General features: G+C 47.1%; 1 protein-coding gene across 1 annotated transcript in view; it reads right to left on the reverse strand.

Moving 5' to 3' along the window:
- CUBN (cubilin) overlaps positions 1 to 24,499 on the reverse strand; it is a 277,528-nt gene that overhangs the window by 5,051 nt on the left and 247,978 nt on the right. Inside the window, exons 60-63 of the mRNA XM_056114630.1 lie at positions 9,330 to 9,538; positions 3,197 to 3,359; positions 2,446 to 2,651; positions 1,187 to 1,334 (exon numbers count right to left, since the gene is read on the reverse strand). Of these exons, the coding sequence (XP_055970605.1) occupies positions 1,187 to 1,334; positions 2,446 to 2,651; positions 3,197 to 3,359; positions 9,330 to 9,538 (726 nt within the window). The remainder of the gene's footprint in view (positions 1 to 1,186; positions 1,335 to 2,445; positions 2,652 to 3,196; positions 3,360 to 9,329; positions 9,539 to 24,499) is intronic.

Below are 24,499 nucleotides of genomic sequence, written 5' to 3' on the forward strand. Positions count from 1 at the left end.
CCCGCCTGACGGGAATAATTCAGGGAGGTGAGCAAACACAGACAAGCAGATAAAGGCAAAAAAAAACAGCACCTTCATTTACCCGAGAGACCCAAGCCCCTTGAGGCGAGGTGGAGGGGACCTGAGCCCGGGGGTCTCTTGCAGGACACAGTGGCCCGGTGGGAAAGCCACAGGGAGGGCGCCCTGCCCTCAGCAGCTGTGTTTCTAGCTTTCTGTCTGCCCACATAGACGTGTGGTGGGCTGATCTTTTGACTCTGTTTAGCAGAAAGGTCATATTCGGAAGACATAGTTTCGCACAAAAAGATTTCTCCTTGGTGAATCTTTATTCTCACTGGGGCCAGGAAAATAGAAGAATTATTTATTCTGTTAAGACTGACAAATTAGGGGCTGGAGAGAAAGCACAGCGTTTGCCTTGCACATGGCTGACCCAGGTTTGATTCCCAGCATCCCATATGGTCCCCCGAGCACCATAAGGAGTAATCACTGAGAGCCAGGAGTAACCCCTGTGCATCGCCAGCTGTGACCCAAAAAGCAAAAAAAATTTTAAAAAAAGACTGACAAATTATCATTGTTCTTTCCACTGGGAAAAATATTGAAACACCCCAAGGGGTTCCTTTATTTACATCTAGGGGTGGGGGAATGTTTCTCTGCCCAGGCCATTTGGATATTCAGAACCTCATTTCTGGGCCTGATGTCTTAGCCAGATGGGCCACAGGAAGCTGACGGAAACATCCGCATCTGTCCCATTGTGGACCTGGGCTGGACCCCAGGTTCTTAGGGTTCTTAGTCTGTGGCCAGACATTCCCCACTCTGTTTTTAATCTAAGATAACCTGAGTTTTCATTAAGTGTGAAAGGACTATTCTGGGAAGTGTTCTCCGGAAACAGACCCAGTTTGGGTGATGACCCAACTAGGCCATCTTCATCTTTACAGAAAAGGTTTCCAGGACACATTTCCTCTGTGTGTGTGCAGGCAAATAATAAAGGATCCATGTTTAGATGAGCTCCTGAAACATGGACCATTTAGAATGATGTGGACATTCTCACCATGTTCCTTTGCCTTGACCCCCGTGGACATGGGCTGGGCAGCTTACTGACCCCGGGTTCAGGGGAGCTGTTTTTATCTCCTAGCAGGGGGGCAGCCCATAACCCCATATGGAAGGGTGGGGGTCACTGCCCGGTGCTCACCTGCGATCTGGTAAGAGAAAGACACCTTGGCACTTCCATTGAAGACTGGGGACCTGAAAGTGACCACAGCCGTGCGGAGAGACGAGTAGAAGCGGGGCACGACCGAGGCATTGCCGCCGCAGAGCTGAATTCCCGGGTGTCCGTGGCTCTGGAATGACACGAATCGCAGGTGACCATGTCTCCAAGAACACGCGAAGGACGTTCAGAGACACCAAAGGGCCTGAACACATACCCTGAAGTCACCGTAGGAAGTGACCTGGAGGCATAAGGAAGGTCTTGGCCAGACCCGCTGCTCAAGGGATCAGATGGTCCCTCGACTGTATAGTGTGAACCCAAGGGTCTCACTGCACCCAGGACCTACTTATCATCCAGTACTTCTCTGAGATATGCCACAGACTCACCATGTGGGCTCCCACTTTGCCACGGGACACCCTTGGGAGTGTGGCCGGTGGTCCACCGGGCTCCCCTACTAGCAGTAAACAGCAGGTCTGAACATGCCACTTAGACCTAGTGGGATAGGGCAGCTGTGTCCTGAGTGGCAGAAACATGATGCAGGATCCTTGTGTTTTCTCCCATTCTCTATAGAAGGTGCCTGGCCAGGAGACTTCACTTATGACCCTCCTTCTTTCAGCCACCTGCCTGCACCCTGGGAGAAGCAGAATGCCCAAATTTTCAGGGTTTCCCACATTTTCATGGTCAACTACCCAACAACTTATCCCATAGGCAATTCACACCTATCTCTCTCTCTTTTTAAACACAAACAACTTTTTCTTTCATGTGCCCAAGACTACAGTACCAGTGAGTCTGGCACTGAGTGGCCCCTTTGCCAAACCTCCTGTGTTCTGCACGGACCCCTTTATTCATCCTCTACCCAGATGCCAACTGCAAAAGTGCCTCACCTAGCCTGGTCCCTGGAACGCTGATGTCTGAGGACCATAAAACTCCAGAAAAATGGGCACTCTTTGGCCATCAGACTCAGGATGGGGTCCCGAGATGCAAGGCACCCCAATATTTTCCTGCTCCGTGAAACTTTGAGAACTTCCCAACTCCAAGATGCAGTTCCCCAACTCTAAGATGCAGTTCCCCAACTCTAAGATGCAGTTCCAGCCCCTTCACACCTAGGAAGAGTTTCAATAATCCCTGACCAAGCTCTCTGAGTGGGAATCTGCTTTGAGAAGTTATTTCATGAGACCTTTTGGCTCTGGGCGCTCTGCCAATGCTGGTGAGCACCGGCTGCCTCTGTCCACCGTCCCCCTTACCATAGGTGAGTCCTGAATGACCAAGGAATTCTGGTCACAGGCTGGCGAGAGCAGCTGCAAAGCCTCCACAGTTATCTGGACCTGCTGGTGGGGAGGGGCTTCGATGACCCACGTGCAGACAGAAAATGGGACATCAAGGTTCAGAGAATCCGGCGAGGAAACCCTCTGCGGGGTCCATGTTGCGTTATATGTTCCCCCACAAGGCACTGGGTGGGGGAGAGGTAAAACAAAGTTGCTGACATGGAAACTGGCAATCATCCCAGATGACACGATCCATCCTGCCCTCAGACCCTCCCAGACTGGAGAATCTTCTTTACAAAGTGCGGCAAGGGGGTTAGGGTCTATCCTGACTTTTGTTTTGTTTTGTTTTGTTTTGTTTGGAGGGAGGTTTGGGTCACACCTGGTGATGCTCAGGGGTCACCTGGCACTCAGGAATCACTCCTGGCAGTGACTGGGGGACTGTATGGGATGCCGGGGATCGAACCCAGGTTGGCCACATGAAAGGCAAACGTGATAAACACTGTACTATCTCTCAGGCCCCACAGTTTCTCTTGTTGACTAAGAATGTCAGCGAGTCAAGACCGTCAGTTACACACAGCACCACAAACATGGGGTTCAGGGACCAAGGATGTGTTCAGATTCTGGCAAGCATGACACTGTGGTTGAGTTCCAAAGGCTGTCATGGCACCATGGCCGGTGCCTACGTACACACATGTCCTCAATTGCATAAAAAAGGGTCTCGGGTACTCACTGTCCACGAAGGTGTAGGTGGCGTTGAATCCTTCCTTCTCTAAAGTCGCGTCGCTGACAAACTGCACCGTGAGGAAGTTACTGGAAGAGAGGAAAGGCGCAGGCACAGAGGACCCGCAGAAGGTGCCCACCACAGCGGCCGCTTCGCTCGCCCCATCGAACACCTGTGGGCAGAGACAAACAGACAACTCTCATGTCTCTGCCCCCTACGGACGCAGAGGCCAGCAGGTCCTGGCCGAGACTCCATCTCGTGCCCCCAGAGTCAATGGCCAGGTGCTCCCCTGGACTTGGAAGGTACCATGTGATGTAAGCATCGTCCACCAGCACCAGCCAGCACTCCCCCCCAGCACCCGCTGCACCCCAGCCCTGCTCTAGCCCCGCGACCTCTCACTGGGGTCACAGGACAGTTCCTGCAGGGACGCTCTGAGGATCTGCTTGCCGTGGTTTGTTTCCAAGCTCGGAGTCGCAGTAAGTCAGACCAGGGCTCCACTAACCTCCTTCCCACCGGCTTCCTGGCCAGTCAGGAAGAAGCCGAAGCCCCTTCAGCATTCCCTGAGCACCCCCACTGTCCTCACCCCATCTCTACCCAGATCGCGGGGCACTCCGGCCCCCTCCTGCTGTGGGGCACTGAGGGAGGCTGCTGCTGGTGGGGGCAGGAATGCACTGCAGCCTAACCCCCTCCACTGCCCTGCACCCCTAGATATATGGGCGCCATCATCGCCCACCAGGGCTGGGCATCAGTGAAGCCCCCCCTCCCCTTTCTTCTCCCCTTCTCTGTCTCCAGCATGCCTCACCCTGTGCCTGCAGTTTCCCTGACAGCCTGTCCCTAGAGGGAGGCCAAGCTCCACGTAAGCATGGGCCCCGTTTACCAGCCCCTAAGGCACACCCATAGAGCTGGAGCGATAGCACAGCAGGTAGGGCATTTGCCTTGCACGTGGCTGACCTGGGTTCAATTCCTCCGTCCCTCTCAGAGAGCATGGAAAGCTGCTGATAGTATCCTGCCTGCATGGCAAAGCCTGGCAAGCTCCCCACGGCGTATTCAATATGCCAAAAACAGTAACAACAAGTCTCTCAATGGAGACGATACTGGTGCCCGCTCGAGCAAATCGATGAACAACGGGAGGATGATGACAGTGACAATGAAGGAACACCCACTGATCCCTGACACAAGTCCCACCCTGCCCCCTAATCCCGCTGTCTTCGTGCCTCCAAATGGCTCAGGCTGGAATCATCATCCTCCCTCCCTGAATCCAATGTGTCTGCTTCCCCCATCCACTCCGCTCCCAGCAAACGCCCTCCAGGACTGGGTCCCAGGCCCCTCCCTCCCCCTCTGCCTTCATTAGGGCAGCATCTTCCCAAGGAACCGCCCCCTCCACACAGCCCCTGTCTCCGAAGGAACCCCCTGCTGGCCTGGGCTGACCCTGACCTGGGCACCCCCCCTCCTGCTCCTCCTCCCGGGACCCCGCACCCCATCGGAGCCTCCTGCAGGAGTCTGCTCTTCCCTAAGCACCGGCCCCCCCTGCCCGGGTCTGGGCTCATAGGGCAAGCCCTTGCCCAGCCTGGATGACCGTTGATTTTTTTCTCTTCTCCCGACAAGGGAGAGAACCTAAGTCTCTGGGGCGGGAATACTTTGATGATTCACGAAGGGGAGGGTCTCACGCCCACCTCCAAGTTTCCGGCCACTGGGATCTGCCCTGCCCCATCTGATCAGAGGGTGCCAAGACTTTCCTGCAACTAGAAATGCCCCCTCGCCAAGCCTGCCTTTTCTTGCGTGGGAAAGCTGCATGGCCACTAGATGGCGCCATCCCCCCGACTTTAATGGCCTTCAGGCCTTGAGTGCCCCCCACACTATGCCAAGTGTACAGCAATGCGCTCCCCTCCCGCCCCCCTTTTTTTCCCAGGTAAATATGTGAAATGTTTCGAGACTCCTTGCAGCCCTGGGGTGGCATTCGTCCTCCGGGCCAGGCTTTGTTCTGCGATGTGTGTACCATCCCCAGGGCTCCAGAGAAGGCACCAGCCCCTCTCTCCCACCCGGGGGCACAGGAATGAGGGTGTTGGTTCTTGAGAACGTTAAACCAGAGAGGCGTGAACTGGGCTGAGGGGCCAGGAGTCAGGGTTGGCGCTGAGACGGTTCGGACAGTCCTGCCGCACCCACCCCACCCCGGCGGTGCCTGGGAGACCCAGGGAAGAAATGAGTAAATGCATTTCATAAACCAACGCAGAACACGCACTGTTTGGTGCGAGGGCACAGATTCCTACACAGGAGGGGCCCCTCCCTGCGAGTCCTACACTTCCTGCCCCCGTGCAGAGGGCGGGGGGCCACAGCCTTTCCGATAGGATCCGAGGGCCTGTGTCTTCTCTGCCGGTGGTTTACTGATGGACGCCTGCCCAATGCCAGGCAGCGCCCCTTCCTGCCCTCCTCTTTGGCAGCCCCTGCCCCCAAGACACATGCTCCTGTGACCCTCCCCCCCCAGCTCAGCGCCCCCAGCCATGCAGGAGGGCTTCCAGGATCCCACACATCACTCGCTTCTGCGTTGGTGTTTAATGCTCCACATCTGGCTCACATGGTGCACACCACCAGCCGTGGTCTCTACGAGACGGGCGTCAGGCTCCAGCTATGGCAACTGCCCCGCAAAAGACACACTTCACTAGCGAATGGCATCATCCCAAGAACATCCCCTTTCACAGCCAACAGAGGAATCACTCGGAGCAAGGCAAGTCATTCTCATAGATAGTCACCCACAAGAGGGACTTCAACTGGCTTTTCTAAAAAGTGATCCTTGCCTTTTTCCTTCCTTCCTTCCTTCCTTCCTTCCTTCCTTCCTTCCTTCCTTCCTTCCTTCCTTCCCCCCTCCCTCCTTTCTTTCCCTCCCTTCCTTTCTTCCTCCCTCCCTTCTTTCCCTTCCTTCCTCCCTTCCTTCCTCCCTCCTCTTTCCCCTCTTTTTCTCTTTCTTTCTTCCTTCCTTCCTTCCTTCCTTTCTTTCTTTCTTTCTTTCTTTCTTTCTTTCTTTCTTTTTTTCTTATGCAAGTCAGCTGCATGCAAGGCAAGCATCTTCCCTGCCTTCCATTGAAGGGAATCAAATGTCCCAAATCATTTACAAAGAATCTCTGTAAGGAAAAACATATCTGGGTCACCTTCAAGAATGTTCTTTGCTTGGCCAATTTCAAACTAGAAAAGTTGCTGATTGAGGGAAATTACTTTCCTAAGAAGGAAAGCAAGAATAGATCTTAACAACATGTCTTCTTTATTAAAGGATTTTTAAATTTTTTAAGTTAAAAAATAAAGTCTTGTTTTAGGCATTGCTATTGCTCTCCGTAAAAACTTAGAGACATTCAGAAAGCCATCTGAATGACATCACCGAGTGACTCTTCAGAACAACACAGGGGAACAAATCCAGCCAACGCCTGTCATAGCCGAACCACACTCAGAGCCCTTCTGTGAGCCTGTGTCTATCATGCGGATGTAAGTGAATTCATTTAATATTTTTAAAGGAAGGAAAGTCCTTGCCCCTCCCTCATGTTCATCTTGACACATATTGTAGCTACCAGTCTTGTCAGGCTAAGTTATGATCTGACCCATCACAGCATGCTTCATCTTTACCCTGAAACAATCTTACAAGGGGCTGGAGAGCTGGTGCAATGGGTAGAGCCCTTGCCTTCCGTGCAATTAACCTGGGTTTGATTCCCAACACCAGATATGTGGTCCCTTGAACACTGCCAGGATTGATCCCTGAATGCAGAGCCAGGAGTTAATCCCTGAGCACTGCCAGGAGTGATCCCTGAGTGCAGAGTCAGGAGTTAAGCCCTGAGCACGCCAGGTGTGCTCCCCAAGACAGTGTCTCCTCCTAGAGCAACCACACATACAATATTATTATTATTATTATTAGCTTTGGGGGGTCACACCCAGTGATGCTCAGGGGTTACTCCTGGTTCTGCACTCAGGAATTACTCCTGGCGGTGCTTGGGGGACCATATGGGATGCTGGGATTCAAACCCGGGTTGGCCATGTGCAAGACAAATACCTTTTTTGCTTTACTATCACTCCAAACCACCCCTCCCCTCCCTGAACAAAAGCAAAATGGAGAGAACTCTTACAAGGCCCATGAAGATCTGCTTTCTGTGGCTGTTTGGATTTTAATCAGAATAAGAAAGCAGGGGGAGGTGAGATGCTGAGCGCAGAGCTGGGCTCCAGCCCATGTTCATTATGTGTCTCCTTTTAGACAGCCGAGGTCAGGTCCATGTTAGGTGGTGCTCAGGAGCTGTTTGGGGGCAACTCCCAGCTCTGTGCTCAGAGGCCCGTGGAGTGCCGGGGATCAAACTGGATGTCCCAGACCAGTGCCTAGCCCCAGGGCTGTCCCCGTGGCCGATTCTGTCCTACTGCTCTCCTGCAGGCTCCTGTTGCCCCCTCCACCCACTCCTCACCAGCCTTGCTGGCCTGTTATTGAAATGCTTGTCACCCCATCAGAGGAGCCTTTTACTGAAATCTTAACGTCCCCCACCTTCTCATTTACAATTTAATGGTATCGACCACCCAGGTGAGGTGACTAACTCTTCCTCCCCTAGAAGAGAAGCTACACCCCTCCTGAGCCGACTTCTTCAGCTGTTTCTCAGCCTGTCACCCTTTGTATTTGCCACTGGGCTTCCCTGCGCCAGGGCGGGGTGACAGCAGGCAGCTGGCTTCTCCGGGTGTAAGAAAACACCCATCTGCTCCCTGCACTGCCTGGGCTTCTGCCGTCTCTGCTGAGTCTCATAACTCATCTCCCTGGGGATCCTGCAAGACCCCAAATGGATCCCACCTGCCCCTCCCTGGCCCCCAAGACAGGGTCTCCTCCTAGAGCACCCAAACATACAATATTATTATTATTATTAGCTTTTGGGGTCACACCCAGTGATGCTCAGGGGTTACTCCTGGTTGTGCACTCAGGAATTACTCCTGGCGGTGCTTGGGGGACCATATGGGATGCTGGGATTCAAACCTGGGTCGGCCATGTGCAAGACAAACACCCTCCCTGCTGTACTATCACTCTGGCCCCACACAAAAATGATTAATTTTTTCAGTTTGTTTTGGGGCCACACCCAGCATACCCAGGGTTCCTTCTGACTCAGTGCTCAGGACTCACTCCTGCAGGGGCTCAGAAATCCATATGGGTTTCTGGGAAAACTAACCTGGGTCGGCTGTGTGTGAGGCAAGTGCCCTACTATTGCTCCAGCCCATGAGTAATTTTTTAAAATATTTGATTTAGTCACCATGGATGATAAAGTTTTTCATGATCGGGTTTCAGACAAACAACATTTCCATTCCCATCCCTCCACCAATTGCCCTCACATCCACCCGCCTGCCTCTGTGAGGCATTTTCTTTTCTTTCATTTTAAATTTTATTTTATTTGTATAAAGTTGTTTACAATAGTTTATTATCTTCAATATTCCAAAACCAATCCTACCACCATGACACCCTCCCACCACCATTATTTCAAATATTCCCACCACCCCCAAAGCCTCCTCCCAAAGCGGGGACCTGAATAATTTCTTTCGTACTGCTAGTTAGGAATAATCCACTAAAAATCATCCCAAAAAGTTTTCTTAGAGGAAAGTATGTGAAGTTTGTTGTATCTCACCCTGGATCCATTAGGCCCTTGTGCAAGAGATTACTAAAATGTTCTTACAGATTGAGTCTAAGTGCTAATATACATATATTATATACATATACATATATGTGTGTGCATATGTACATATATATGTGTGTATATATGTGTATATATATCTATATTTGCTCGAGATATGTTGCCCTCTTGGTGCATTAGTGATGTAGGGTATTTCAGGCACTTTCTTATACCTTTGAGTACTGCAGATTACAGTGCTGTCACTCATAGGTATCATGCAAGACACTTCATCACCTCTCAGCATCCCCTTCTTCTCCTTGGACGAGTTCTCTTCCCTGTCCCAGCCCCATCCACATTATTAACCAATTGGAAACTCAGAGCATTGGTCAAGTGATCCATGGCATCACTGAAGAGAACAGGCGATTAAAAAAAGGAAAAAACCCTCATACTCACCATCTTCAGGTCTCCCCACGTGGAGCGAACCATGCTAGGATGAGGAAGAGGACAAAGAGCTCAGGAAGACAGTGGCCTACCTTGACAAAGTCATAAGTGCATCCCCGGAACGAAGAGACTGCCTCCAGAGCGAACGTGTGGAAGGTGAGATTGATGAGCTTGTTCACGGGCGCCCTAAGGTACCACACACAGTTCAGATTCTTGATGTAGTGCCCGCTGGTGTTGGAACTGGGAGAGGCAAAGGTCTGATTTGCAGCTGTCAGGGAACCACCACATCCTTCTCGGGGTCCTGGGGGAAACACACACACAAACACACACACACCACAGTTCAGAGCGTAAAGGAAGGATCTGAGCATTACATGGCTTTGAAAGCCACACCACGGGGGACGGAGGGAGCCCTCTGATTAGGCCACATGCCTCAGCCCGTGTCCAACCCAAGTTGGATTCTCAAGCACCACACAATCCTGTCAGCATCACTGGGGGAGGAGCTGGAGGCCCCCCACATGGCTGGGGTGGTCCCAGCATTGCTGAGCCCCTGTACTGAACTAGCCCAGCAGGCTGAGGATTGCTGAGAGGACCCTGAGGCACCCTGAACACTGGCTGGGTGCTCTGTCTTCCAGGCCACACCATTCCTATTTTCAGTGGCCCTTAGATGAGGCTTATCAGACCATTCTCTGAGCCCTGAGTTTGCACAGAGGTGGTGCTGCCACCAGCATGAGCTGCTTCATACCTCCTCTTCCTCCTCCCAACCCACCTCCCAACTTACCCATATTTGCCCAGAAAAGCACAGCCACTTTTGGTGGCACGAGTACTTTCTAGCTATTAAGTTATTTTATTGATTAAAGCTTTTATTCTTATTATTTTATTGCACTGTAGCACTGTCCTCCGGTTGTTCATCGATTTGCTTGAGCAGGCACCAGTAACGTCTCCATTGTGAGACTTGTTGTTACTGTTTTTGGCATATCAAATACGTTATGGGGAGCTTGCTGTGAGGGCGGGATACTCTCAGTAGCTTGCCAGGCTCTCCGAGAGGGATGGAGGAATCGAACCCGGGGTTGGCCATGTGCAAGGAAAACGCACTACCCACTGTGCTATTGCTCCAGCCCCTATTATTTTGTTGTGATCATTATTTATTTTTTAAATTGTTTTATTTATTAAAGTTTTTTCTAGCTTCACAAAATTCCAATTATGTGCAAAATCAGGTGATTTGCGTAACAAGACTGGTGGGCACTAGGCTGGGTGTTTCCTCTGTCCTAGGCTTCTCTAAACACTGATGGCGTGAAGTGGAATTTATGCAAAATTTTCCCCAATGCTGGGATAACTGGCTTTCAATACATCTGTCAAATTATCTGTCTAAGAGGGCGCTGGAGACATGGAAGACTCCAGTTTAGATAATATATATATATATATATATAGACCATATATATCATAATATATGACTCCGCGCCAGGCTGCGGGGGGGGGAGGGGAGTAAGAGCCCTTCCCACCCCAAGGGACCCAGCCCCGACAGCCGACCTCCACTGCCCCAACCACCGCCATGCTCCAGGCCACTTTCACATTATAAGACACTTCCTACCCATTTATGCCTCTTGGAGAGCCTGGCAAGCTACTGAGAGTATCCCTCTGGCATGGGCAGAGCTTGGCAAGCTCCCTGTGGTGTATTTGATATGCCAAATACAGTAACGACAATAGGTCTCATTCCCCTGACCCTGAAAGAGCCTTCAATCATTAAGAAAAGACGAGTAAGAAGAGGCTGATAAAATTTCAGGGTTGGGAGGAATAGAGACATTGCTGGCACCCACCTGAGTAATTCGATGATCAATGGGATGACGGTGATACAGTGATATATCATATTGCTGTATATATATACATACATATATGTATATATACATATATACACTGTATATATACACATCATATCACTGTATGTATATACAGTATATATATATCACATCTTAGATCATATATATATTTTTCTTTTCCAATAAAAGAAAAAAAACGAAATGTTTATTGGAGACATAAAAAATGTACCTTAAATATTCTGCATTTGAAAATAAAAACACCAAAAGAGAGCTAAAAAGCACTCTTAAAATGAATACAAGTTCTACAAAATCCTCTGAATCCAGGGCCGTTCTGTGTCCTGCACAGCTTAAGCCGATGCTCCTGAAAAGATGGAACAGGAGGGAAAAACCCACTGACGAGAGAGTGATGGGGACTCAGCCCTCAGAGGAATGAGGATTTAAAAGGTGGGCGCAGTAACATGCAGACATTCCAAGGCTGCACTAAAACACATCCATACCGGCTCCAAAGTCCCATTTCCCCTTCTAGTCGCATCATTTCTCTTGCTTGACTGCTTTTGCTGCTGTTGCGGTTATTGTTATTGTAGTTTGGGCCACACCTGGCAGTGCTTGGGCTTACTTCTGGATCTGCACCCAGGAATCACTACTGGTGGTGCTCAGAGAACCACATACAGTGGCCGGGATCAAACTGGGGTCAGTGGATTGCAAGGCAAGAGCCTTAGACCCTTTATGAGCTGATGCAGTTGTCAGTGAAATGTCACGTTACTATCTAAGGGACTGAAGATAGCACTGAGGTGGGGTATTCACCTCAGGTGGCAGGTAGTCTCACTGCAGTGGTAGAACAGAAAATGAGGCAATTTCTTAAGTGGCAGGTACCATGAAAGGGCAAAAAAGTTCTGGGGGAGAGTTGCCCAAAGGAGAAGGTTACTCAAGGCTATGAGGATCTAGAATGTTCAAGGAAATAAATGACATTTGATTTGGGTTTCCAAGCTCAAACCGATGAGCCCATTTAGAAACTGCGTTGGTCCCAGTGAGTCCAGACTGGCAGCTCTGAGGACCACCACACACAGCTGTTTGAGAAAACAGAACAGCTGGAAGGGGAAGCAAACGATGAGAAAGAGACTGGAGACCAGGGCTCACTATTCTAGAGAGGGTCTCAAATGCCCGATTATAGAATTTAACCTTTGCACCAAATGTGGTGGCTAGCCAGGGTAAAGTGGGAAGAGGTTTGCTCAGCAAAGTGGGGATGCATTCGTGAGCACTGGGGGAGAAGCCAGGGGTCTGGCTGGAGGCAGCAAGATGCAAGGAAGAGCTGGAGGTCTGCACCCTGGGCTGGTGCTGTGACTTCGCCAATAGACCCACTGCAAAGTCCTTTATCAAATAGAACCAGCAGCAACGGCCCCAGGAATGGCCGGACCCATCCATGTGGCCGCCTTAGCCAGAGTGAAACCATAGTGTGACCCTGAGCTCAGTCTGGCGGCAATAACGCCTGGGAGCCTTCGCACTCCGAGTGTGCTCCCTGCTTCCCAGCTATGCACTCGTGAGTACTGGTGCCAGAGTGTGTGACCCTTCAAGTGCTCACAGGAAGGCGGAAGATCATGTGACTCCTGAGCCCGGGTATGGGTGCCTGTGACCCTGGTAAGTACCGCAGCCCAGCATGTGCAACCCCCAATGAGCATCACCTCAGACACATAACAACACATGGGGTGACCCCAACATCATAACTATGGCAACAGAGCAGGGGATTGGGGCGGGGGGCAGGGAATGGAGGGGAGGGGAATCCAATGAAGCATTTATCAGCGTAGATTCGATCCTGGCGGCTGCAGGAGCAGTGCCCCAACCTTAGCCTACAGCAGCATTATACACACTTACTACACATCACCAGTCACAGAAGCCAGGTACCACCCCCTCCCAGGGACCCCAGAGTCCAGTCTGAAAACCACTGACAAGAGTTGGTCTCGATGGAGTAGGGTGGTAGACGAGATGCTTCTCCAGCCCTTCTGGCCAAGGATGGGGCCGGGTATCCATTCTTTGACCGCCTGACATCAGGACTGACTACGTGACTGGGCATGCCAGATGTATGGACACTGCACTCTGCTACCAGTTTTTTGTTTACATATTTATTTCATTTCTTAAAATGATGAATGATAGGGGTTGGAGCAACAGCACAGTGGGTAGGGCATTTGCCTTGCACGCACTCAACCCAGGTTCGATTCCCAGCATCCCATATGGTCCCCCAAGCACCGCCAGGAGTAATTCCTGAGTGCAGAGCCAGGAGTAACCCCTGAGCATCGCTGGGCGTGACCCCAAAAAAGAAATAAAAAGAGATAAATAAATTTCCTCTCCTTTCTTCTGCCTCCTTGCCTCTGGCTGAGTGAGTCTGGGCCATGGAGCCACTGGGCACACAGTAGGAACCTTTCTTGGCCTTACTCTTGGTCTTTACTCTTGAGCTATCAAGAGTCCATGCCCTGGAAAACCATTCAGGAAAGAGCAGGTGGCCCCTACAAACCAAACTGATCCCCTGTTCTGCCTCTCCACCCCTCGAATCCCCGAGTAAAGCTGCAGTCTCGCATGAGGTCCTGGAACACAGGCACATGTGAGTGCCAGGCCCAGAAGCTAAGTGAGCACTCTGGGTGGTGCAAGCAGCTTGTTTCTGGGTGGTCTGCAAAGCAGCAGCACAGTGGGATGAGCCCACCACTCTCGGAAGAACTTATCTAAGGGTCAAGCGGGAACCGAGCTCAAGACAGCAAGATTCTAGATCAGGTACAGAGAGGAGTCAATTCTGTCATGAGTGGAATGGGAAGTGCTAGGGATGGCGCTAGTTGAGGTAGTGCGCAGCTCCTCTTGGTTTCCGTTCCTCTTCTGGCAAAGGGAAATGCATGGCTTAGGGGACAGACGATGAATATTAGCTGTGTCACGTTACCATCTCTGTCACCACAGCAGGACATCTGAGCAAGGCGGGGAGATCTCTGACACTGCAGCAGCCTCAGACGTGAGAAAAGGATATTTGCTTACGAACGGATTTCTTTTCCACGAACTAAGACCGTAACCTTGAGGAGCCGTTTACCCTCCTCAATCCATCATCGTCCTTGTCGCCTGCCATCCGCCCCCAGCCGACACCCCCATCCATCACCACCTCCTTCATCACTCAAGTCCTCTCGGAGCCCTCCCAGGAGCCTAAGAACAAATGTCACTCCAACCTTCTTCCCAAACGAAAACACTTCCTACAAAAGAGCTCTTCGGTTTTGATTTTGTGGGTTTTTTTTCCACAGAAAGAAAATGCTGGGCTAAAGATAGATTGGAAACATTAAACCCCCTCCTGAGCAGTCGAGATACTCTTAATTAAAACCCAGTCACCGAATCTTAAAAGTGTCCCTCTCTGATTATTAAAGTTCAGCGTGAGGCCCAGGCCAGGACCAATCTGATAAGAAAGAGCTCCATTATCGGAGGGAAAACATCTTGAAAACTTACGCAGAGTCAGATCCACTTCCAATGACTTAACTAGAGAAGCAGCGTTCCTGCGGCTGACATTTTATTGAGGTCTTCTGGATAAGATCTCCAGCCCTCTCTGGACAACTATTACTTGACAGATGGTGGAGGGGCAGTCAGGCTGATGATAAAGATCAGCATTTTCCCATATTCCCCAATGAGCCAGTTTGGGGGCATGAGCTGTAGCCGGAGAAGGTAAAACGCCAGAACATAACCTCATGGGAAACTGGTGCCAGGAGACGCGAGTGCTCCCTACCTCCATGGACACTGTCTGAGTTCCATGATCCCCTCTCTGGATAAATCTTAGAGTGATTTTCCAGGTTGGCATGGACAAGTGCCTGAAGGCAAGGAATTTATTTGAAAAATTCTACGAGTTATCAGATGAACCACTTTTGTCTTTTTCTTTAAAAGTAAATTGGCTTGATTTTTTTCACTCCCTCAAGCGTGTATATCTTTTTAGCCATTATGTTTCTGTTATTTAAAAAAATAACTTAAGGATTTTAAAAGATAACTTGTATCTTTTTTTCTGGTTTTTCTTGGATTTTAGCAATATGACTTACTTTATACTGTAATTTTTGGACACGGTTTAATTTCATTATAAAGCATATTTAGACTGGTAATATTTGGAAAGCATACAACATGTTATTAAGAATGGTTATTTATTAAGAAAAAGGTAATTTCAATGAATCTAATCTACCTGTAGTCACCAGAAAGAGCAATGGAGTCTGTAATGAATTAGCAGAAGGAGAATTTTATAATCTTTTCATTTATTTTGTGTTATTTGGTTATTTCTTGAAAATATCTGACATATGTATGCACCATTAGTCCCAAGACATTTTGTGAGAACCATCTTGCCAGTTTTGAAATTTTAAAATGATTTACTTAGCAAAATGATACAATGATATCAATTGAGGTAGGCAAGAAATTTAATAAGATTTGACACATTCATGATAGAAAGTTTCAGCTAAATTGGAACAGAAGGGAATTTTCTCAACTTGATAAAGGGCATTAAAAAAAAACTCCAAAAATGATTCTTAATGGTCAAAGCTAAATACTTTCCTTCTATCACTGTCACTGTCCTCCCAGTTTTCATCGAGTTGCTGGAGCGGTCCCGGTAACATCTCCATTATGAGACTTGTTGTTACTGTGTTTGGCATATCCAATACATTTCCTTCTAAGATCAGGAAAATATTAAATATATTTTTCATCTCTAATATGAATAGGATATTATTATAAATTGTGGTAAATAAAAATGGGAAAATGAAAATTGTAGATATGCATATATATAATGATCACTATTTCAAGATGCATAAAATTCTAAGAATTATATATTACAAAACCCACAGAACTTATAAACAAGTTCAGTGAGAACTTAGGGTATTAAGAACAATACACAAAAACTGTTCTATTTCTACATACTATTAATGAAATAAAATTTAAAAAGATACTTTCTTTAAAAAGAATGAAATAGGTAAACAATGAGATATATATATAGGAAGAATATGCAAATATTTATAAAATTATTAAAGAAATCAAAGACTTAAAGAAAAGGTGAGCCATAAATGTTTACGGACGAGAAGATTCAGCATAGTCAGATGTCATTTTTCTCAAAGTGATGCATAGGTTTAATGCAATTCCCATGAAAATCCCAGAAGATTTTTCTGCCCATATAAAAAAACTTACTTGGAAATTTATATGGAAAGGCAATAGGGAAGACAGTTTTGAGCAGTCAAACCTAACTTGAGTAGGACAAATAAGTGGGAAGAATCAGCCTAATTAGAAGTAGGCAGCAGTCAACATGCCAGTGCTACACTGGGAGAAGGTTAGAGACACAGGTCGATGAAATAGGATAGAGAATACAATAGGTCCAAATGATTTTCTTTCAAAGATGCAAAAGCAACTCGATGGCAAGAGGACAACTTTTCAACAAATGTTCGAAATTGGATACCTAGCAGCAAAGCCAATAAAAACCTTAACTTCAGTCCACACTTCAGCTTCACATTTAAACAACCATTTGTTTACATGATCTATTTAAATCCATTACTGATGGTAATTTTATTAGCTGTAAGCATGTGATCAAATTGAAAGACTAAGGACACCCCCCACCCCATATACTCTATCCAGAAGAGAAAAATGGAGAGAAATGGAAAGATATGCAGTAAAATATGAACTTCAAGCAAGCTTAGGAATCTACGCTTAAAGGAGGTAGACACCAAGGCAAGAAACTTTAGAAAGTAACTAACAGAAAGCATGAATCCATCCACCAGGAAGACAGAACCATTTGGCATGCATATGTGCAATGTTACATTTCCTAAGAGTAAGGGAATATGCTAGAATATACTATACTTACCTTAAAAGGTGCTCTTTTATCTCACGGGGATCCATTAACCAAAAAAATGCTCATTTTTTCCCTAATAAAAAAAGAGCAACTAACCCAGATTTTTCTGCTGGAATTTGAATTCTCGTATCTGATATTTACTGAACATTGACTTATGTCTACAAAACACAAAATTCTTCATGTCAGAGAGTATCATGCTAAGTGAAATGAGTCAGAAAGAGAGAAACAGACATAGAAGGACTGCACTAATTTGAATGAATGAAGGACTGCACTATTTGAATGAATAGGCCTAAAATAATATAACATAAGGCTGACACCTAAGGATAGTAGAGACACAGGCGAGGAAGATTGCTCCAAAGTTGGAAGCCTGCCTCATGAGCAGAGGGGGGAAGGCAGCTGGAATAGAGAAGGGATCACTAAGAAAATGATGGCTGGAGGAATCTGTCGGGATGGGAGATATGTGCTGAAAGTAGATAATGGACCAAACATGATAACCTCTCAGTATTTGTATTGCAAATCATAATGCCCCAAAGCAGAGAGAGAGTATAGTGAATATTGTCTGCCATGGAGGCAGGGAGAGGGTGGGAAAGGGGGGTACATCGGGGATATTGGTAGTGGAGAATGTGCATTGGTGGAGGGATTGGTATTTGATTATTGTGTGATTGTAACCCAAACATTCCTCGCCAGGGCCCCTTGGAGGGGAGTGGGTTGAGCTTTCCTCCCCGCCCTGACCAGGGCCCCGGAAGCCGAAGACCTCCAGGACCAGCCACCATCATTCTGAGACCACTCTCCGCACACCTGAAGGTACTGGCAGAGGGACAAAACCACGTGGGTTCCGGGACCAAGATCTCCAAGCCTACTCGGATTGGAGTAGAGCATCCTCCACCCAGATCCTCCAAATTCCAGTAGGCGGGGGTCACACCCACCAACTGGCCCCCTGGCGCCGTGTAATCCCATCAGCGGCCAAGACTCAGAGACTATAAAAACCAGCTCTGCATTTGCGGCCGTGCGACATCTTATTATGACATCTCATTCCTACTTTGACAAACTTGCAGGCTATCAAATGCAGCCTGCCCACACGGCAGAGTCTGGCAAACTCCCCCTGGCGTACCCAATATGCCAAATACCAGTAACAATGATGGGTCTCATTCTCCTAAAGAGCCTTGAATATAATCTCAGGGCTAGGATGAAGGAGACGTTACTGGGGCCAGCTCGAGGCAATCGACGAATAACAGGATGATCTGTGATCTGTGAACCCAAACATGAAAGCTTGTAACGATCTCACGGTGATTCAATAAAATTTAAAAAAAATTCTTCATGTCAAAGTAAAAAAATAAATCATTTGTTTTTTTTCCCCCCTATAAAATTGACTTGTCTCCTGGTAAATTTGCCCTGACAGGCCCTTAATCGGGATATTAGGATCATCAGTGTTGCCTCATTTCTGACTATTTTGCTTCAAGACTACTGTGTCACACGGTCCCTGCAACCTTCTTCTCTAGCCAGGTTAGACTCTCAGCCCTCCTGGTAGTGTTCACATTGTCATTACCCAGCGGCCCCTGTGTGAACTATTACAGCACAGTTTTCTTGTGCCTACTTCAAAGCATCATCCTCCTGGGTGCATGAACAGGTTTTCTCACCAAATCTAATTTGCGTTCTCCAGCACCCCTCGCATGTGATATCGAACCCTCCATTGCTGGTCCTGTCTTCTCATTTTCCCTCTCTCCTGTCTCATTCCTCTCCATCTCTACCTTATTCCTCCACATCACCAAAGCCTTACCAAAGACTGCATGCAGCTCAGGATGCCGCCTAAATGAATAGGCCTATCGCTTGGTGCTTTGCTCCACTGGCTTTCTTTCCTTTCCCCCGCAGCGAACGGCTTCTCTTCCTCTCCAGTTCCTACTATTCTTTGTTGAAATGTAGTGCATGCCGAAATGAGGGAATTCTCTCATCCGCAGCTTCTTCAGTTATGGATCACAATCCCATATGGGGTCATAGAACTGATGTGGGGAAAGGGGTTGGGTCACAAAAAGGGTTGTTTTAAACTTGTCTTGTGATTTACCATTGGCAAATGTTTGATTTCTGTTTATCTATTTAATAGATTTGGATTGTGGAAAAACTTTCTCATGGAAAGAGTGTTGAGAGAGAAAAAAGTTGAAGAAACCCCATCCAAATCCACTCTTCACTACAATAGGGGAAGCACTATTGGGTGTCTGTTACAGAGAGAAGAAATCAAGGCAGAGGAGCTGTTCAAAGTTGTGATATGCAACTGGATTTGAAGCCAGCAGGTTGGGCCTGAGACATCAGCTCTTAGTCATTATGTGACATTTTAGCTGACATTCTCCAATGCACTTCTTAATAATTCTGTGTCCTGTTACCTGACACCAAAGTATCCTCTGTTCCTTCCTTTCTGTCTGCATTGTCCTTTGAACGTACTCATGTCAGAAGCATTTATCACGCCAAATTTACAGTTATTTGCTAATGCTTCTACTCAAGTGAACTTCTGAAGCACAGAGCTTGGTTCATCTTTGTATTCCCAAAGAAAAGTTCATTGCCTGCATAGTAAGTAGCGGGTAAATATTGCTAAATAAATAATCAAGGAATGAATAGAAAATGTTAGTAGTTCTTTCTGGGTGCTTCTTTGCTTTCTGGCCTAGATTATTAGAAAAATTCTTGGGATTCAACTTGTTTCTGGATTTATAAGGTTAATATATAAGCGATAGCACAGCGGAAGGGCGTTCGCCTTACAAGCGGCAACATGGCCGACCCGAGTTCGATTCCTCCGCCCCTCTCGGAGAGCCCGGCAAGCTACCGAGAGTATTCGATATGCCAGACACAGTAACAACAAAGTCTCCAATGGAGACGTTACTGGGCCCGCTCGAGCAAATCGACGATCAACGGGAGGGCCTTTACTTTTTACTTTATATAAGTATAAACATATTTATAAATATGCTTTATAATTTTTGTTTCTATGTGGTGATCTGTTTTTGAAGATTATTGAGTAGCCTTGTATGGTCTGTTTGATTATAAGGAAAAAAGTAGAACAACAGAAAAAAGTTATCCACAAAGGATTAAAACACTGTCTAACAGATATTTCAGTAGAAAAATGCTTCTATCACTAAAAATTTACATTGATATATTTTGTTAGCTTTGTTACTTAGGGAAATTTGAAAAAAAAATCTGTGTTAGATTTTAGTAGTGTGATCAAATTTAATTATTTGTAGCATTCAAGATACATTAATGTAGCGCCCACTGAAAGTGTTACTTTAATTCACTCAACATTGACAATTATAAAGTCAAGCTAACAAAAAAGTGCAAATATTCTGTCTATACAAAAGCTGGCTTTCAAAGAGTGCGCTTTTCAGCATTCTCACAATAGACTGCAGGATAGCAGATGGAAAATCCATCAGATAGACTAAGCATCCGAGATCCTTCTAATACAAATTTAAACAAGGACATGGAATTGTTTTGTGGTTCATGTGCTATATGAGGTTGCATAGTGCACTAATGATAATTCAACATTTATGGTTCTAGTTGAAAGTATCATAGAGTGGAGCTGGGAAGGATTTTTCAATTCTTCTCAGCACTAGTTAGGTTACTCTGGCAAGGCACTTAATTTCTTTATGGCTTGTTTTCCCACTTGCAAACTAAACTACACGATAAGAACACCAATCAAGTTTATCTCATAAAAAAACCAAGAGCCCAAGTGCTCCATTTTTTATTTTAGAATTTTATTAAATTGGAAGCTCTTAATTTGTGGTTGAGCTATATTGCCATATAGAGATTTACTCCCCTTAAATTCCCACAGATGAGTTGTTTCTTTGTCAAAACCAGAATGACAAAGGGCTTTATGGAATATTTATAAATATAGATTATTATTTATAGTCTAAATATTAGACATATACATATTTTATGCATAATAAATGTCATAAAAGGTATGTTTCTATAACATACAACAAATTACTGACTAAATTATGATACAAACATTAGCATATCAACATAGCATAAATATGTAATCATGCCATGTTATTTATAGACAGTGTATTTTATTAAAACGTGTATATTTCTATTCTGTATGGAAAGGAAGTCGTGGATGATGCTTACATGCTTATATGAAAAACGATGTCACCAGATGCTTCATCTGGGGCAAGGTACAGGTGAGAATGCTTCCAAGAGGCAGAAATGGTGTCAAATGAGAAGATGGAAGGGAAGAACAGGTGTTCTACGACCCCCCAGAGGGGAAGAGAAGGAAAGCGCCTTTCCGAAATCTCAGCCCCTCACTCTCTCGGGCCTGAAGTTTCCCAACCGCTGCAGAGGAAAGAAGGGCTGGCGTGAAGGAAGTGGACGTTGGAGCAGTATCCTGATCCCGGGCGGGGTCCTGTGTCTGTCTCCAGACCCTCCAGCGCAGGGGCCTGGCTCTCTGGTGCCCACCCAGCAGCAGTGAGGGTGCTGAGCTCACAGCCCAGAGTCAGTACCTCCCAGAGCAGCTCACAGATGGAGCGTCATTCCCACCCAGCCTGAGGATGCTGTCTTGTCTGTCACTCAAGTGTGAGCAGGACAGAAAGCTGCCATCTGGTGCTGACCGTTTGTTTCTTCATGAATCTGAGCAAAGAGAGATGGCGGTTCCACAACCTAGCCATCTTCCATTTCCCAGCATTTTTGTTTATTTGGGGGGCCACATCTAGCAATACACAGGACTTACTCCTGCCTCTGTGCTCAAGGATCTCTCCTGGCGGTGCTCAGGGGGACCATCTGGGAGACAGGGGATTGAACCTGGGTCGGTAGCATGCAAGGCAAACACCCTCCCTGCTATCATATCCGCCCAGCCCCCCTCATTTCCCATCACTTTACAACCAAATGACTTTTGACGATGGTTGCTGACGAGAGACTGTCCGCTCATCTGCCCCCTGAAACCGACTTCCACCGAAACTGATCTGTGTCAGAATGGGGAGGATTATGGGGGCTCTGACCAGCAACCTCACCGATAAGTCCAGCTTTGGGGAAGGCTGAGGTCAAGGGACTAGCTGCTTCTCAGCTCTGGCTCACTTCAGCATCTCTCAGGATTATCTTGTAATTTCCCAGGCACTCACTTTTAGCCCTGAGCTTGGTCTCCACCGGACCTTTGGCTTTTCTTTTTCCCAACGATGGTGTCCAGTTCAGGACCAGGGAGAACAATCGGGTCACTGAAGGGGTGACATAGACTCCGAGGCTGGAATCTATTTCAATAAAACCCTTTCTGCTTCCTCTTGCTGTTCTCGAGTTTTGATCCCATCTTCCCTGCCTTCCTGAGATTTTTTTAGTGAACTCAGCCCATATCGATTTCTTCATCATATGCTCCCATTCTCAGTTTAGCAAAAGCAAAAGAGGAAAACCACATCAAGCCACCTTTTCCGGTAAAATTTACAAAGAATCCACTGCAGATAACCTAGTCTTTGTCACTGCCTCTCCAGTGGCCAATTACCAGTGACAGTTACGAGGCATCAGGAGGGTGGAAATCTGCTTAGTCTCGTTTCCTGCAAATGGGTTTACAATTTCAACTCGTCTCATTCTCAGACTTTATCAGAAGGAGCAAATGACATTAAGAGCGCAGACAAACCATATTGCTTTCCAGTAATGTCCCCATTATTGCTAAACTGAGGGTTATTTGAGCCGGGATTTATACAATTATTCAGGTTATAATTTAACTATCTTGTTGCACTCGTGCTTTTAAAAAGTAATGTGGTTTGGCAGCTACCATATACCACATACAGCACAGCCCTGGAGAAGCAGGGCAAGTTAAACATGCGTTACTGGGTTACTTACTGATCTTCAAAATGCTCTGAAAGGCCAAAATTAACAATCATCTCGGAAACTTAAACAAGCAAACAAACAAACAAACAAAAAAACATGTCTGAACGAAATTCCTTTTCTACTTCTTTTTTCTCAGTGAGTTGTAACCAGGTTTCCCATCTTTGGGGTCCCTTCCCGGTCCCCCCCTTCCCTCTTCTCCCTTCTCCTCCTCCTTTTTCGTTCTTTACAGATATTATCTATAGGCTATATCCCTATCACATGCTTTTATTTGGGGGACACACCCTATAGTGCTTAGGGGCTATACCTTGTGGTGTCCATGGGTTCCCCCCATCCTCCTCCTCCTCCTCCTCTTCCTTTTCTTCCTCCTCCTCTTCCCTCCTCCCTCCTCCCTGGTTCACTGTCTGGCCCATGTCTCCCCTCAGTGTGACTAAGAGGTACTTTCCAGATGCTCTGGCAGTGGGGACAAATCCAGAGAACACATACACAGACCCCAAACGCTGAGGATCATCTTATCCCTCACTCTTGGATGTTGGAAGGGATCTGATTTCCCACCCCAAGCAGAACTACAGAAACCCTAACTGAATTTCAAAAATGAGGTGGACCTAGCCAGAACATATCCTATGTGTGGGTATATCATTGCCTGTGTAATGCCGTGATAACAGGATGAAGAAGCAGGAGCAGCTTCACCATTTCTTGAATTCATTTGCATGGCCACTGTTGGTGGATAATAATAAGGCTTCTGCAAGGCCTTACAATTTGACTGGGGTTTAGCCTTTGATTTAAGATTCTAGTTGCAGAAGGTGATGTGGGCTTCGCTGTTCCTGTGAATGCATCTTGAGTGAGTGGAGGAGCTATGTTGATAATAACAGACTCACTCCACATACAACCCCAATCCCATCCTAGGGTCCTTGTGACGGGATGATGGAGCTCTCTAGAAATCCAGACTTCAATGTCACTGCCTAATGCATCACCATCTATTTCCTTTGATCTATGGAGTTTTTTAGAGATATTATCGATAGACTACATCCCCATCACATATTTTTATTTTGAAGCCACACCCTGTAGTGCTCAGGAGCTACATCTTGTGGTGTTCAGGGGTGACCCCAACACTATGCTCAGGGATACCCTTGGCTTTTGGTGGGGACCATGCAGTGCTACAATCAAACCCAGTTGTCCCACATGTATTCAGCCTGACCCCATCATAAATTTTTAATTTAAATATATATTAATTTCGGGCTGGAGTGATAGAACTGCAGTAGGGCATTTGCCTTGTGCATAGCCAGCCCGGCCGATCTGGGTTTGATTCTCTGCCCTTCTCGGAGAGCCCGGCAAGCTTCTGAGAGTATCTCACCTGCATGGCAAAGCCTTGCAAGCTACCCGTGACATATTCAATATGCCAAACACAGTAACAACAAGTCTCAAAATGGAAACATTACTGGGACCGCTTGAGCAAATCGATGAACAACAGGAGGACAGTGTTTGTTTTAATTTCAAAAAATGTATTCTAGTTTAGGTAATTTGGTTCCCATAGTGTTCAGGTATAAGTTTACTATTCCCTCCCACCCCGAGTGTAGAGGACTCACCCCTCATCGTACCCCACCCCACCACACTTCTAACAGACAGAAGCAGTGACATTCAGAACACAGAGCACAGGCTCTGTGTGGGGGCTGCCCCATTTCTGTCCCCACGCTGGCCCCTGGAGCATTGCTGGGTGTGACCAAAAACCAAGAGGTAAAAAAGCAAGCAAGGTCAGAATGACATGGGCTTCCCAACATCTCTCGTGGCAAGGGCATCATCAAGGCCTGGTGGTCACCCCATCCTGGCCTCAGCTCCTCCT

This window comes from Sorex fumeus, unplaced genomic scaffold, assembly GCF_029834395.1.
Source record: "Sorex fumeus unplaced genomic scaffold, SorFum_2.1 ptg000026l, whole genome shotgun sequence".
NCBI lineage: Eukaryota > Metazoa > Chordata > Mammalia > Eulipotyphla > Soricidae > Sorex > Sorex fumeus.